This window comes from Zonotrichia albicollis, chromosome 5, assembly GCF_047830755.1.
Source record: "Zonotrichia albicollis isolate bZonAlb1 chromosome 5, bZonAlb1.hap1, whole genome shotgun sequence".
Classification (NCBI taxonomy): Eukaryota; Metazoa; Chordata; class Aves; order Passeriformes; family Passerellidae; genus Zonotrichia; species Zonotrichia albicollis.
This window is the reverse complement of record NC_133823.1, coordinates 38,242,649-38,259,341: the sequence shown is the minus strand read 5'-3', so window position 1 is coordinate 38,259,341 and position 16,693 is coordinate 38,242,649. Positions and strand designations below refer to the sequence as shown.

Here is a 16,693-nt window from a genome sequence, read left to right as displayed (position 1 = left end):
GTGTCTATTAAATAACTGCAAGGCTAACACTTGTTTGAGTTTGATCTTCTCAGATGTACTGCTTTCTCTACTAATACTAAATAACATAAGAAATGGAGGATTGATAGGCGTTTTTCAAGTGAAACACAAGGTAAAGCTATAACCATTGTGATACAATTCAATAGATTAGGAGATACCAATGATAGGAAAGCAGAAAGCCTTCTACTCAATTTCAGGTTCATACCAGGACAGCGGTGTAACTGAGTTAATTGAATGAAACCGAACTGTATTCAACTAGGCAAAAACTAGATAACATTTGTGTTTCTGTTTTCAATTTCAATCCAAAGCCTGAGAGAAAAGTCATAAATTTCACAGGAAAGCACCACTGCTGAGGGTCATGTTCTAAATACCAATTCTGTTAGTCAAGGACTGGACAAAGATTATTCCCTCTTCAGGACTACATTTTGTGTCAGCATTGAAGCTCTGTGGCAGAAAAATGAAAACTTGCTCTAGAAAGACAAAGTTAATTTGCAGTACTAACTTCCAGAAGATTTGTCTGCTCATGAATAGGAGAAAAAGTAATGTAAAGAGAAACTATCCTAGAAAAGTGATCATTCCATCATTACATCTATATCATAAATGCCCTCCTTTTTTTTTTTCTTTTCTTAAGATCTACCCCATTTTACAATGTGCATTCACAGAAAAAACAGACATAATGGACCTAAAGTGGTCTTAAGATCAACAAATCTGTTGGGTTTTTTTCTGAAGCAGGGAAGAGACATAAGGCTTCTTTCCAGGGCATGAATCTGTCATGAGCTTAGGTTTCTTCCACCTCAAAGAAGAGTAAAATAGAGTGCTGCACTTGTGTCTGCAGCTTTTAATAATGTAGCAGTTGGCAGAGTGCTTTTGCTTAGCCTAACCAGAAAAATTAAGAACATTCCTCATCTACACTGAAATTCTTTTTTAGGTGACCTGTATATTCCTTGCCCTTATTTGAGCAAGGTGAAAATAAACAGAAATTCATAGAATCCAAGCTGAAAATAAATAGAAAGAATATATGTTCTTGAAACAGTATATGCAAACTTCAGTAACTTTTGTTAATTTAAAAATACATATGTACACATACACACACACATATATATATATTTGCTATGTGGCTTAAAACTAAATGGAATACAAGGAGCTATGGGTGGGAAGTGTCAGTTTGCATTTTGTTGGTGGGAGGGATGTGTGCTCCAAAAAAAGAAGTCTGAAGACACATCATAAGGAGAAATGCTGACATTTTTCTGCCTCCTTGGCCTCTCTTGGTATCTTTTTTTGCTCTTTTTATTCACTCCTCTCCCAAGAGGGGGATGGGTTTTTCTGTTTAGTCACATTCTACTGACAGTCAGAAATACCTAAGAAGAGGTTTCCAATATAGCACTCTGCTCTCCTTACATTCCCCCCAGCTCACTCCTGCCCATATTGCACATGGGCTGCACACACACTCCTTAATAACTGAATTCTGACAAACATGAAGCTGATTTGTAGTGATGCTAACAAAATGAGGATACTTCCATGAAGGACTTTCCACCAAGTATTTACTTGCTTTCTAAATGCAAATCCAGGGGGTGTTTTCTGTTTAACAGCAAGGAATTACATTCACCATTGGTATTTCTAAGGTAGTATTTCTGCTCTATGCTGTTGAGCTTTTCTGTGTTATTATCTGAGCTCCTTCAGGAGGTACACATGCAATAACTGTTCCAATTGCATATGCTATACATGATTCATCTTACAATTGTAACATGTAAGGGTGTGTACCAGAGCAGGAAACCTTTGGGAAAAAAAGATACAGTGGTAGCAATGAAAATACTGTGTACTAACAGTACTCCTCCTACCTGTAACAATTGCTTTTTGTTATCAGGAAAAGCATGTCTGACTTGCATGTAGGAATGAAGCAACAAAAATCCCATGGTGCTTCATTCTTAAACTCTGGCTTGACAAAGTTTTTGTGGTTCTTCTAGGCTAATTTAAAGAGGGTTATGGGTAAACCTCCTCGTAGCCCAGTGATGACTAAGAGATCCTGCAGCTCACCTGTCAGAGGTCACAGCTATTCACACAGGGTATGGTACTGGATGCCCAGTGTGCAATAACAGCTTTTCCATGGACAAGGAGCTCAGTGTCTAGTCTTTCAGTATTTTGCTTTTACCCAAGTGTCTCAATACTATCAGTATGCTGTGTTTTCTTCCTGTTGTGCTTCTGTGCTATGACTGAGTAAAGGCAACAGGTCTGTGTGTGCCTGAACTTTTTATATAAATCCACTAGTGTATTGCATCTCTGCAGTACTGCATGGTATTTCCAGTGCTACAAGGTGTTTATATTTAGTTATTTATAGTTAGTCTAGTTCTATTAAAATTACTCCTCTCTTTCGAAATATTTTTAGTTTATTAAAATTACAGCTTCTAACAGTAAAAAAATTTATTCTCCGTTTCATATAGGCTTTTGCATGTATACAGACTGATTTTTTTTTGTTTTGAATCCACATCCTTCTTTTCAAAGTGTTTTGCTCCTGCTACTTTTTTTCACTCAATACTGTCCTCTTTATCCAAGCATTCCAGACTTTAATACTCTTTAACCTTTCACTTCTTATCTGTAATGTAACTGTAACACAATTCTAATTTTTTCACCTAGCCAGAAAGTCAGGTTGTTTCGAATTTGCATGGATTTTACTCAAAAATATAATCTAACACTATAAAAAGTGGAAAAAAGAATCACAAAAAGTCAAACACAAAAACCCCACCCTCAACCTAAACAATATGGGAATGAGAATTTGTGGTTTGTGCTTCACTTTCAGCTCAGGATTTATTTGTCCTTTGCATTGGTTTCTTAACTTTAAGTCTTAAAACTGGTAATGGGATTAATTATTTTCCATGCTGTTGCTGCTGATTTTAGGTGATCATCTTTCTGATGTCTCTCTTTTTAAAATTTGAATCTTAGTTTCAGATAGGCAGGTTTGTGTAACTTCCAAAGTTATAGCTTTTTGGCAAGCCTCTGTTTGCTTTGAGGGGACAGTGTTTTCTTCACTAGTGAAGAAAGACAGTTCAATCCTAGGAAGGCCAGAATTCTTGTGGTAGCAATCAAATACCATCTAACAGAAAGGCCAACTAGGAATGAGAGCTGTAAAAAAGGGATTAAGCCCTGTTTCAATTTTGCACATTACTCCAAATGAATTAAATGTAACCAGTATATTAAGAGGAGTGTATTGGTCAATGTGTAGTGTTTATTACTTTAATTCCAAAAGTACAAGAGCACATATCATGCACCTAATTTGCATACTCGGGACTCTACAGAACTTTTATATGTAAGTGCAGTATCAGTCATGCATGAAAATCAGGCTTACAACTGGGACCATTGACTTGATTGCACACTCCTTAATGTTTTTGGGATTAGGTCCTGCAATATTTCCCAGCAAATAGGACAGTCTGGTAAACTGAGCTGCAGCTGAAAACGAGGAATCTTTGTTAACAGTCCTTTGTCTAGCCAATACAGCTGTATGTGGGAATGAGAGCTTAGGGATGAAAACAGGGAGGAAGCTTCTGGATGTCAGCTGGGGTATTACTGTGGAATGCCTCCAAACAGAGAGCAAGCACCAAGGTCCCCCTGCTCAGACATACCACCAATCACTTCACCCTATTTCTCCAAGATTGTAATTTTGTCACAGGACTGTTTTCTCTGCAGCAACAACATAGAGTTAAATCATGAGTCACCTTGATTCTTATCTATTTCTACAGTGGTTAATTAGCAATAGAACCTTTTATGAAGCTTATGCAGAAAAAGATGATAATACTAACCTACCCAGTTTCTTCCTGGCTTGGTATTATGTTCAAAGCATTAAATCATTTGTAGCATTGTTTAGGACTTTTACTTCCATTGTTTATAGAAGTCCTTAACCTTGGCTGAGTTCTTTTGCATCTCTATCTTTGGCATTCAGCTCAGTTACAGACTGATGAAAGATTAGCAGTAAATCAGGGCAGATTCCCATCTAAATACAAAGAATTTTGACTATTCTCTGCTTGCTAGACAAGCCAGCCATTGAAGGAGGTTTACTGAGAACTGTTTAATTTGTAATCTTTACTGTTTATTCTTTATAAAATTATCCATCTTGTGCATGGGCAGAGGCAGAGTTAAGAGGGAGAGAAGACAGTAAAGAGTATAAACATTTTTTTTTTTACTTTGAAAATCTGTTTCCCACCTAGCATTCAATAATATGAATTTTAAATAAAAATCTGTAATCTACCTGCCTGAAAATTTAGGTACCTTTTAAAAGTTATACTCTACAGACTGTAAAGTACAGATTGTTCACAATATTTTCTGCACGTATTCATAGAAACTGCTGAAAAGAAATTTAACTAATTCCATCTGGAGATACTGAGAGGAAAAAGAGGGGAAAGAAACCTAACAAACTACATCCCGTGTTTTTCTGTTCAATTTTTGCCATCAGTCTGTGGATTGTTTACGGCTGCCTTCTCTCTTAGAAGACCATATCATCTTCAAGAGTGACTGAAATAGTCAAACCAAGAGAGAACCATGGGGCAATAAGACAAATTCCATGGCTTAAAGATCAGGTTGCAGTTTACTCAATTCATGAAAGAAAGTGCTGTGAGCAGTGTTTGATATCCACATTCCCAAAACAGATATGGTTCCCAGACTTGTCTCTACAGAGTGACCAGAGGGCATCCTCAGTCAACAGAGAATACGATCCCTGCTTATATCAAGAGCTTTTCCAAGCAGCTGCTCCTGCACTTTCTGGCCCCAGCCAGATTCTAATTGGTATAAGTCAGTAACTTTCTAAGCAGGATATGGTTTCTGTAGAAGGTTAGTATTTTTCATTTACATGCATCCAGATGTATTGAATGTTATTGCTCAGTAATGCTCCATTAAGAAGGAACATAGTTCATTTCAAAAGTTCTGCACTGGAAATACAGACTACTTTTTTCTGTTGAAGTGTTAATTGTTATAGTCACACAATTAAATGTATTCTTTCAAAATTGTTTTCTGTTCTTTGCCTCCCAACAGCCTGCATGGCTTGAGATGAAACAGAATTAGTTAAAGCATAGCATGTTTTGCCTGCCAAGTTAGTGCTCTGTGTGTGTAATGTAAATTGGTATGTTGATCGTCTGTGAATATTCTAGATTCTGCCATTCTGCCATAGGAGATTTTATCTGCTTATCTAAAAATATATTTCATCCAAAAAATGTATGATGTTCATCAGTTGCATCTGATTTTTCTAATGTTATTTCTGTTTCACAGTGAAGAGGCAGCAGGGTTCTATTCCAGCTTTGTACTATGCTATAAATAGAATGAACTGTTGATGAAGTTCACCGTTTTGCTTAGTTTTTATTATGACCTCCAAAAATCAGATCTTTAAACATGCCAAGATTCAGTTGTTTGACGTGTCTCTTAAGGATTTCTTGTGAGTTGGAAAGGGGGCATAATGGGCCATGGTTTTACACAAGGTAGAATATGGACTCCTGAGCAACTATGTGTTACACCCCTATCCAACTATTTGGACCTTAAACTGCAAATCTTTATTACATTTCAAATCATTTCATTTCAGCCACAGCGCCCTGTGCTTTCTCATGAAAATATACACGGTGGGGGGGAACCGTAAGTATAATTCTTGTCTACTAAACCAAAACCTAACGTTTAACTAACAGCCAGCACGTCATCAGATAATTTTTTGACTTGCCAAGTACAATTATGAAGAGATTTCACAGATTTATTGATAACTGCATGATGTAGGAAGATAGCCAGGAAGGTCCCAGAGGGCAAAGCCTTGTTTAATTTTACATTCAGTGCGGCCAGACATGGCAACTTAGCAGCTCTCTGTTTTCTGTACTTACAGAAGAGATTTTGACTTTTTTTATTCTCTCCACTTTTACATCTCAGCAAAATGACAATTACAGATTCAACATTGCTTCAACTGATCTGCTTTACTGACTTGATACAATTATTCAGAAACAGTTCAGGATGTGAATAGAGAGAAAAAAAGTAACTTGTTCACAGGAACAAAGGCTCACACTTTTTGGTGTGATTTACAAGTGCAATTCAAATATGAGATACAAGAAAAGCTTTTCTGAAAACTGGAGAAGAACCTAGAACTCAAGTCTTATTTTAAGTGCTTGGGATATTTCAGTACTGACAGTTGAAATGCAAGATTGTCTTGAGATTTCCACCCCCCCCAGCCTTGCCCTCGGGTCCTACTTTAGTGATCGCTGAAACCAGTAGCCATTCTTCCTTTAGCATCAGAGCACTTCAGTATATGCCCTATTAGATAATTTTTCATAAAATGTACCTAAGGTTTATTGTCTAAAAATATTTTTAAGTTTTCCTGAGTCATTTAAAGATTAAAAAGAGGGGCAAAAAGTTACAGATAGATATACCACAAATACATAAGATTGGGATACTCAGTCTCACTAAAACCACAACTTTCTGTTGGTATAGTTGAGCATACTGAAGAACCTAACTCAGTTTTAAAAGCAATAATTTTCTAATTCATTTTGTTCTATATATCATAAGTAGTTCATGACTAAATTTATTGATTCCTACAATTGAAAACATAAATATATTAATTTTATACTTAAATTTATATATAAATTCTCTTGAATATGTTTTCTGTCAGTATTGTAAATGCTAGTAGAGTTTTCATATTTACAAAATCTTAGGTTAGCATAGAGAGAATGAAATTACTACAAAGGAGTTTTTAAGACGGATTATCTAGAAATTACTAAGATTCAATTTCTAAAGTACAAAGAGAGCTCATTGGTAAGTTCTTGTTACTGTACTTGAGTAAGTAATTGGCTTGAATCCTATTCATGACACATTGCATCTACAAAGCTTTTCCCTTTGGAAGCTGCATTTAATTATTTTTTGGAATATCACCATAGCTCTGCTTTCCTGGAATGGTGATAAGCATAACAAAAAACATTGTTGCCACTTAGCTCTTTGCACAGGTTGTTCTTACTACTGCTATGCAAATTACCAAAGGTAATTGCTTAAACAACCAGTCACTTTCCATTTTGTTAGAGTAATTAAAATATATATAAAAGAGACTTTTGGGGCTTGGGAAGAGGACTGCCAGTGACAAGAAATTAAGGTGTTTTTCGTTTTTTTCTTGGAACATTTTCTTCTTTTCTAATCTCTGAACCAGCAATGTGAAAAATAAGTGTAGTTTATTTAAGATAAACATCATGAAACTAAACCTAGCACCAGTCTGTATATAGGATTTTCAAATTGGGCTTTCAGGAGCAGGAATTTTTTACTGAAGTAAACATCTTATTTAAGCCATGAAAACTTAGCCAGAATGATAAACACATCAATGAGCAATCTATTTTGTTTGTACTGGGGAAAGTGTAATGATGGTATTAAGGTTTAAAACTCAGCGAACTGTTCTAAGAGAAAAGAATGGATACAATTATCTTTTGGTTCAGTAATCTGAAATTAAAACTATATCCTTTTCCCAATTTCTGCAGTTGTGCCCTGCTTCTTTTTAGACAGTCAGTCATATCTAAGGCACGGTTGCTTAGGGAAAAAAGCCCATTCTGACTATACAGGATTCACAGGCTTTTACAACAATCTTCCTGTGGGCTGTCAGCCCAAGAACCTTCAGTTCCCCCTCCTGAGAGTTTATTCTTTCAATTCAAAAAACTTTAATTAAAAGCTGGCAAGGAATGAAATACAATGTATTTAGTAATTGCACACCTCTTGCCTTTTATCCACTTATATCCTGCAATCTGCAGCCCTGGCCAGGTGTAGAAGCATAGCTCAGGGTTTGAATAATGTTTGAGTTTCCATCCCTGTGTCCTCTGATGTGATACAGGCCTCTCGCTCACTCTCACAGATGCTTATCTGTGTAGCCACTGAAGGGCCCAGGGAGCTCCCCCAGCCCCAGTGACAGCGTGTGAGCTGCTGTGCTGGGTACCCTCACTTGTGCTGCTACTGCCTTCTCTGGAGCTTAAAGGCAGAGCCACAGTGCTGACCATGGCAGCCTACAGGGCTAGCACATCTAGACTCTCCTTTAAATGTCCTCTGTTTGGTTACTGAGCTATAAAATATCACTAAAATGTTTTTTTAAAAAATGCTTTTGAAACAACTGGTCGAGGAGCCATCAGACTTGCCTTTAAACCCAGTCTTCAATGTCTCATGAGTTGCCTTTCTAATGAAGTTTTTATTTACTATAAGTTCCTAACCCTCAAGTCCACTAGGCAAAAAAAAAATTCCTTTTCCCCTCTATTTGCAAGAAGCGTTTCTTCTTAATGTTTGAACCAGCTCCTTTACTTGAGCAAAAGTGCTTGCTTAGCAAAAACTCTTACTGAGCAAAAACTCTTACTTCTTTTTAAACTGCCTCATTTGTCCTATTTAAGGTTTCAGGCTCTATATAACTATACCCCTAGGAACGAAGATGAATTGGAGCTCAGAGAGGGAGATGTCATTGATGTGATGGAAAAATGTGATGATGGATGGTTTGTGGGTATGTTTTGATCTGGTTACTCTTCTTTTTTTTCCCCCTGACCTGTGCTGCCCTCTTCAAGTGGTGTCTTTTAAACAACTTGATTTTTGGCCTTTAGTGTAATAAATCTGAACCTGGCTTTATCAGGAGAAATCCCAATCAAAATCCACTGAAATTAGCAGGAGATTTTGCACTTTTCTCTTTTAAAATTGATAGATGCCAAATTGACACACAGCTCCTGATTGTTGTACAGCATTGTTGCCATTTGTAACACAGAATGGACCATGTATTACTTCTCTCTTTATAAAGGCCAGGTACCTTAAAACCGTCTAATGGGAATACATCCACAGCATTGACCACTTGTGAAACCCAAGTATTACTGATCAAATGATGATTACATGACCAGGCCTAGATATGGTGGCTTAATCATTTCATAAACCCTCATGCACACAGCAGCTAATTTAATCAACTGACAAGTTCTTAATACTTAAAAAAATTCACATTATTTTAATAGACTTTATTTTTATGAAATTAAATTATTTCTATGTACCAAGAATTTTAGCACAGCTTTTAATCAGGCCTAACAATTTAGTCAAATATGCTTCTTCGTTTACATTTTGCTTCCCGTGTTACACTTTGTTAAACCTCACAAATAAAATTATATAGTATAAAGAACTCTAGATCATTCTGCTTGTGCAATATTAAACACAAAAAATTTTGAGGTCATGCTTACATAGTGATTTTCTGTTGTTATTCCCATCTTTCATCTATTGCTTCTAATTTCAGGAACCTCAAGAAGAACCAAATTCTTTGGTACTTTCCCTGGAAACTATGTCAAGAGGCTGTGAAATTTTTTTTTTCTACTTATTTATGCTGCATCTCTGCAACACATCTGCATAAAGCTGCTAGAAAACATGCTACGCTGGCCTTCTGTTTTCTCGCTTGCAGTCTCAAATAGAGGCCATCTAGTTCACCCTCATCCCATCCCACCCGCCAAACCGTCCCAGCAGTATTACAGCAACGACCACAGTGTGAATAACTAAGCTTTTCTGAGACAAGAGGAAGCATTTCAACATTTAAATACTCCCTGTTTTAAAGTATTTTCATGTGAAACACAGTAGGAAAAACCTGATGGCAGGTACATAAATGAGTTGCCATGGGGGGGTAGGGGGGAAAGGGGGAAAAAAATTAATCTTGGTTTGAACATTTGTGGTACTACCATGAAGTCTGGTGGGATTTTTTCAGCATGCATGTAATACAGAGGAAAGTTGCTGTTTACTATTTTTAAAAAATTGATTTTACACATTCTTATTAGCTTGGCAGCATTTGTTGCTTCCACATTGCTGTGTCACGGGTTTGCCTATTGTACTGGTTTACAATGTATGACAAACTATAATATAGACTTTTTGCCTGCACTTGTATGCTGTAACAAATGCACAGTGATTGTAAAATCTCAAGCAAGCAAAGTGAAAATGGAAGAACTGCAAGTGTTCTGAACGGGTGCAATGGTATTGGCTAAATCTTTTATCTTTTTTTCCCTAATGAAAAACTGTAGTGAACCTGTAGTGTTTTCTGTTAAAAAGTAAGAAGTGCAAAAGGCACAAAGACTGGGGAAAGAGGATTTAAGGAAGAGCAAGACAGTGCTGTAAGCATAGACAATAATAACCTGCTATTGATGTCTGATATTAAATGGTTTTAATCAAAATGTTGTAATAGTAAGCAACATGAAGTGTAAGAGGTAGTGTTTTTACTTATCAGGAAATTAAAGAAGCAGGAAGGTAAACAGTGTTAGTGCAAAGGGTTGTTGGATTTTGGTTTTTTTCTTTCCTAACATAGCCACCTGAAAAATATTCACAAGCATCATGTACTGATTTATTTCACTATATATGTGTATGTATGTTAATGAAACCCAAGTTACACATTCTTTTTAGGAATTTAGACAGAAAAAAGAAGTCACAAGTAATAAAACAAATATATTTTAGAGGTGTTGGGTTTTGGTTTTTTGTCTGAATGAACAAGTGTTTGAAAACATACATTTTCCATAAGCAAAGGTAAGCATAAATAGCAAATGAAATTAAGGCACAGGATGATAATGACTATGGCTTTATGAAAATAAAAATTTGGATTTGGTTTCTTTGGCACCTTATAGATGGCAAAAGCTTCTGCTGCATTTTTCATGGGTAAAGGATCAAAATTATCAAAATGTATGTAGTCTCTGTAGCATTTTGTACATAATTTTGCTTTTTTGTACAGAGCCATTTGGTTGTTGATTTTTAAAAAATTAAGTTTCTTATTTGCCCTCTTCACATACAGAACATTTCAATGCGTTTTTCTTTTCTTTCTCTGTTTACCATAAGCACATCTGGATAGTGCAATTCTGTAAGATAGCCTTTTATGCAAAATTTTATTAATTAAAATATGGTTTACCAGCCAAATCTAAATGTACATATGTCTTTATTACTGAGAAAGGTCATTAAGGCAAAGGTAAAGAAACATCTTTGTGCAGCATACCTTTATTATTGCAGATTTCATGGCAAAAGCTTTATATTCAAAGGCTTTCAATTTTGAACTAGATCTGCATGCAGCTTTGCTGTGAGATTAATACTATCTTTGATGCCATTTATGATTGAGGACTTAAATATCTGTTGCCTGTGATATTTAAAAAGTACTGTTTCTACTCTGTATCTGATTTTAGAAAAATGCAGGTTTTTCATACCTGAGTTTCAGGTAACTGACTTTGAATTCCTACAAGCAAAAGGTCTCTGTGGTTTTTTGTTTTTTTTTCTTGAATAGACTTCTAATAAATTTTGCTTGGAGTACAAAACTGTTTCCCCCATCATTTCTCCAAATACAAGTAGCTTATCACTTAAGTTTTGCAAAGTGCTTAACTCTTCAAGCTTATATGCAAATATTAGTACACCTTGTACTTACACACACACCCCACACCCCCACCAAGCCTACAGCAGTCATATATATGTGCCACTAGCATTGCCCACACAGCTCTCACTTGGTCCACTTCTGTGTCATGCCCGAAACACCTGAATGCAAAAGCAGCACTATGGACTTTCTGCATAGAAAGTCCATAATTTGAGATGATTTTTCTCTTGCCACCCTTCACAGAGAAACACAATGTATAAACCCTTTATACATGCCAGAAGTTCTTACATCCTAATCCTTCAACAAAAGCAAAATGAGAACTCCCATGGTAAATGACAGCATAGGAACGAGAATTGAGGAAAACACTGGTTTTGGGAAACATTTTACACTTGGGACATCTCTGCGTGGCAACAACTGTCCAAAAAAACTTACAGCAAGAAGCAAAGCAGGTTCTAGGTTTTGGGTGGGGGCTTGTGTTTGGTTTGTTTGTTGAATTTTTTTTCACTGCCTGGTTGCACAGATACTGCTGGAGCCTCAGAGTAGTTCTTTAGTCCTTCTTCACCATGCCACACTGGCCATTCCCATTCCTGCCAGGCTGCTTCTTCCCAAATGCTGTGCCTGGTTTACTTCTACCACTAAAGAATCCAGTAGAGCAGCAACCTGCATTTGGACAGGAATAATCCATTTCCTCAAGTCTGATGTGTGCAGTTTTGTCTTCACAATTGCTGGGCTGGAAAATGCAAACCCACCAAAATCTCTAAATACATAATAAATATGTAGCTGAAAGTGATAGCTATCTACAGGGAGGCTAAGACCAATGACTGCTGTTAAACTCCAGCAGAAACTCCTTTGTCAGTATAACTGTCAGCTCTGGGAGTGCTTTCAGTCAGGACAAGGCCTGATTTAGTCACTATGACTGAAGTGACCATTCCCTTCCTCTGCTCATTTAGCTTAAGCCCACCCTATGCATCTCTTCTCACAGCCCAATAACCAAATGCTGGCATATGCAGTGCAACATGGTGTGGTTTGCCCTTTCTGTTTGCTGGGTGACCCAGCATGGCATTTAGGGCATCACTGAAGTCCTGCTTTATGCCAGGTACCTGTGAGAACTGTCAGAAACAGGCAGTGCTTTGCTTTAATAGTCTTCTATAAAAACTAGCCTAATAACATCAGCTGGTTAGTATAGTCTCATTAATATAAAGAAATTCTGGATGGTTAAGGGTCTGAGTGATTAAGGGATGAAATACAATCATCTGCTAATTGCAAAGTGAATGAAAACAGGGAAAATATTTGCCGTTTTAATGAGAATAGCAAGCCATTGACAGTTCAGGAGAAGATTGTAGTTCTTAATGTTTTCATCCAAAAGTAGATAAATATTTAAGTATATCCAGTTAAACCAAACATACTCAATTCCGCTAAGTGCTGAAATCCCAACTACACTACTGAAGGGGAAAAAAAAGGGATTTTTTGAGTTTCCTTGGATAGGCCCCTATAAAACCAAGAAGGCCACCCCACACCCCACCACCACTTTTTTGATGTTTCATCCAAAAAAAGCCAGAGCAAGAGAGGTCTGGGGAACTAAAAGCCAGTCAGTTTAATATCTAGGAAAAGATGAGAACAGATCAATTAAAAGCTTCAGATATTCACTGATTTTTCTGGAAAATTATGTATCAAACCAAATTCTTTTTCTCTTGTCAGCATATGAAGCCTGCTTCTTGATTTCTGTTAGGATTTGCTTTAATGCTATGAGTTGGCAGCTGGATTTGCAGACTAAGAAATATCAGTGCCAGGGCAATAAAATGAAATCTATTGCAGAGTTGCACATTACAGACAAACAGGTAATATAACCACAGCATCCCAAAAAACCAGTTGATCTCAGTCCCTACCCTACAGGGAGTATTTGCTGCCGAGGCAAAGGCTTCCTAAAACAAGACAGCCCATAACACATCAACAAGCCAGGGAGACTAATGCATGAGCAGTTCAGGGTAGTGATCTATATCCCAAACTAAGCAAAGGGTCACCCTAGCAGGTCTCACATTCTGTCACCCGTGCCAAAGCAAAGCACGCTGTCATTCTGCCATGCCTGGTATTTACTAGTTGCCTTTTAAATGCTGATATACAGAACCCGGACAGGAACACGAGGTGCTTCCTGTGCATTTGAAAAAGCAGTGCATGAGCCCATGGGAAGCTGGAAACATGAAGTCAGTAGCCCTACAAAGACCTTAGGTCATTGCTAAGTATAGTCTCTTACAGCATTAATAGGTACAGGGTGAAACCCTGCCTTTGCTCCAGTTAACAGCAAGCTCCTTTGAAGTCAAGAGATCTCATAGTATTGGTAATAATTTCTGTGTTAGCATGAAACTAAAATTGCATAAGAAAGAATCACTAGAACAACTGAACATCCAGTTTGGGTTGGTTTTATTATATTGAAAAGTGTGAGTGCACACAGAGACCAGAACCCACTTCTTTAACCATTCACCCAGAGCAGAGCGTTCCCTTTTTTTGTACTTAACTGACAAGTTAACTTAAAAAAAATTCTTTTATCCATTGTTACAACTAGCAAATACCAATCAGACCAACACCTAAATGCATCCATTTTACACAGCAGGGAACTGCCAGACCAACACAATGGAAATCAGTACCTTATCCATACACAGTAAATGGAGATGCTGAATTTAACAAGACTTTCTTCTGCAACTCTATCAATAATCAATCAACATCATGCCATTTATTTGACCGGATGCAAAAATTGCCATTTTACTGTTATGACCCTGTAATGGCCAGACAGTTAAGTTCCCAAGTCCTAGCTAAAGATTGCCCAATAGAATCTATTGTTCTCATCCATATAGTGAAGTCACATTCCTTTGATAATTAAAAATATTTTCACACATATCTATGAGAATATGACAGAAATCCACAATGAATTCCTGCTTCCACTTCCCTAAGTCAAACTAACTAGGCCAAAGAAAGTGATACTGCTGACTGCTAGGCTCTCATTTATGGGTTTTATGTCACCTCTGACACATAAAAAAAAAGCAAAAGCTTCTAGTTACTAAGTGGTGATGAAACCAGGGAAGAACCTGAACAATCCTGCAGGTGCAACTTCTAGTGCAATGTGCTGCAAATAGTTACACTGTCCAGCTGCACCCGGGACTCCCAGCTCCTGTTTCATGTGCATCAATGAGAATCCCATATATAATATGTTAAAAAGATGCCTTTTCTTTCCTCAGGAGTCACAAAGGAGCAAAGTTTTGTGGTAACCAATTGTTTTATACCACAAAAAAGCAGAAAGCATTCTTACTAAAATAGCTTTAATACCTATAACAACTATCCTGTACCAATTTTTTGAGCTACCTTTAAATCATGATGTCACATCTAATTAGAAATCAGGAGCACAGAGGGTTCCACTAGATCAGAATGGCATTACATCACAAGTGGCACGAGGGCAGGGAGGGGGGGAAGTGTTGACTGACAACACAAAATGCGTTGCTATCCTCAGTACAGACACTCACATCTCAACAATTCATGTTTCTTGCTGCCAACACAAATAACAAACTTGGAAGCCATTATTTCATCACCCCCATAAACAAATAGCAAAGTAATCCTCCTACATTTTCCATCCATCAGATAAATCAGTAAACCACTTTAAAAACATCCCAAGAATAATGTAATTATTTATTTCTACCAGTGAAGAATTACCAGAGAGTTACAAGCAGTGGCTCTTGATAGTTCCCTCCAAAAGGAGGGGTTTCACTTCTCTCTCACAAGCCAATGTTTCCCTCTGCAAGAGAGGGCCCAGTATTCACCTATGTCCACTTTGGGGTCCAAGCTCTAGCTCCAACTGACTGGAAGAGAAATTTGCTATTTTAATACCTTAAAGGATCTGGTCCTTTAAGATTATTTTGGCCATCTTACATTAATATAAAATTGAGTCATTTTATCTCAAGAATTTCTACAAGTGCCACTTAAGGACCAAAGAAATAAACTGCTCTATTAAAATAATCAAGCCCTCAGTCCTTTGCACTGTGATTCTTTCCCTCACCTCTGAGTTAAGCATACAAGTGAAACCAGCACTTCAGATGGGGAACACTGAGAAGCCTGAACATGTCGTTCTAAGTGGGTCATTGCACCGCTTCTGTCACTGTGATTTGCTAGATAAACCCCAAGCATGCAATGACCCAACTCATGCTTCCCTGGGTTAGTGCTCTGAACTGTAATGTGAAACATGTACAAATACCAGCTGGCTTAATACCCACCAGAGGCTTTTCTTACACTACCACAGATTCATCTGTTAAAGATAGCGGGTTTTTTCACAAGTAACTGGAAGTATTTGAACAGGTGAGAATGAGCCCTTCCCTCCTTACACCATAAAAGAGGACAAATGAATGTGCCCAGGATGTCTGGGGTAGTAGAGAGCAATATTTATATGCCATGGAAGAGTTCAAGGAACTATTTATAGATTCATTTCAACTGCTCCTGCAGCCAGCTCTGAGGTACAAGACATAAAGCAGCACATGAGACAATCTGAAGCACAAAGTATGAAAGTCACATGCCATCAAAACCACAGGGAAACACCAAGGATGCACAAGAAAACCCTCTGCTAGTCACCAGTGCATACTCACATTCTGAAACAGGCATGCTGCTACGTAGGGGTGCAAAACATTTGTACCTATCATTTCAGTCAAAAGGAGTTTTAAAGAAGAGTGTTGGAAGAAAGAAATTGTCCCAAACCTACATCAGCATCACATAACTACTGACCATTGCAGCTTTAACTACAAAACTTTTGCAGGTTGAGCTGTTACAGAAAATTGACTTTTCAGTTGCACACACCAGGGATAAATTCTGTGCACAGAATCATAAAATTACTGCTAACTATCCAAATTTTCTCCATTCTTTGCAACACACACTTCCTTTGTTTATCTATTTCATTGCAAGGTCACAAACAGCACAAGCTTCAAGACAAGAATCCTCAAGGCAGAAAACCTGCAACTTATTTGTACAGCATTCATGCTAAGATGTCCTTGGTCCTTTGAGGTCTTAACCATTGCTTTAATGCAGGAGAGAAAACAGCACTAAATTAAAATAAATTGTTTCATTCACCATACATTCACCATCTGTACCTCAGTTACAGAAAGAGAAGATGTTTCAATGTCCTCCACTCAAAAAAAACCCCAAAAAAATCCAAACCAAACAAATAAAAAAAAAACCCTAATTTCACAACAAAACCAGAGAGGTGAGGTGGCTACTACTGAAGAAAGAGCAGTGTATTTGGGACATCAGAGGCAGACAAAACCAGGGAGAGCTGTTTCAGGCCCTAGAAACAGGATACCTGGCCATGTTATGGAGCCA

At 37.4% G+C, this 16,693-nt stretch overlaps 1 protein-coding gene across 20 annotated transcripts in view; it reads left to right on the top strand.

Annotated features, from left to right (window-relative positions):
• Positions 1–11,291, top strand: part of SORBS2 (sorbin and SH3 domain containing 2) — a 145,129-nt gene extending 133,838 nt beyond the window's left edge. For 16 of the 20 annotated variants that reach the window (XM_074541413.1, XM_074541405.1, XM_026791542.2 and 13 more), the window contains 3 exons: positions 5,576–5,625; positions 8,382–8,488; positions 9,254–11,291. In XM_074541413.1, coding sequence (XP_074397514.1) covers positions 5,576–5,625; positions 8,382–8,488; positions 9,254–9,315 — 219 coding nt within the window. In that variant the 3' untranslated portion in view covers positions 9,316–11,291. Of the gene's footprint in view, positions 1–1,982; positions 2,082–5,575; positions 5,626–8,381; positions 8,489–9,253 lie in introns of all 20 variants that reach the window. The other 4 variants (XM_074541397.1, XM_074541404.1, XM_074541403.1 and 1 more) reach the window with 1 other exon arrangement.
• Positions 11,292–16,693: the final 5,402 nt, after the last annotated feature.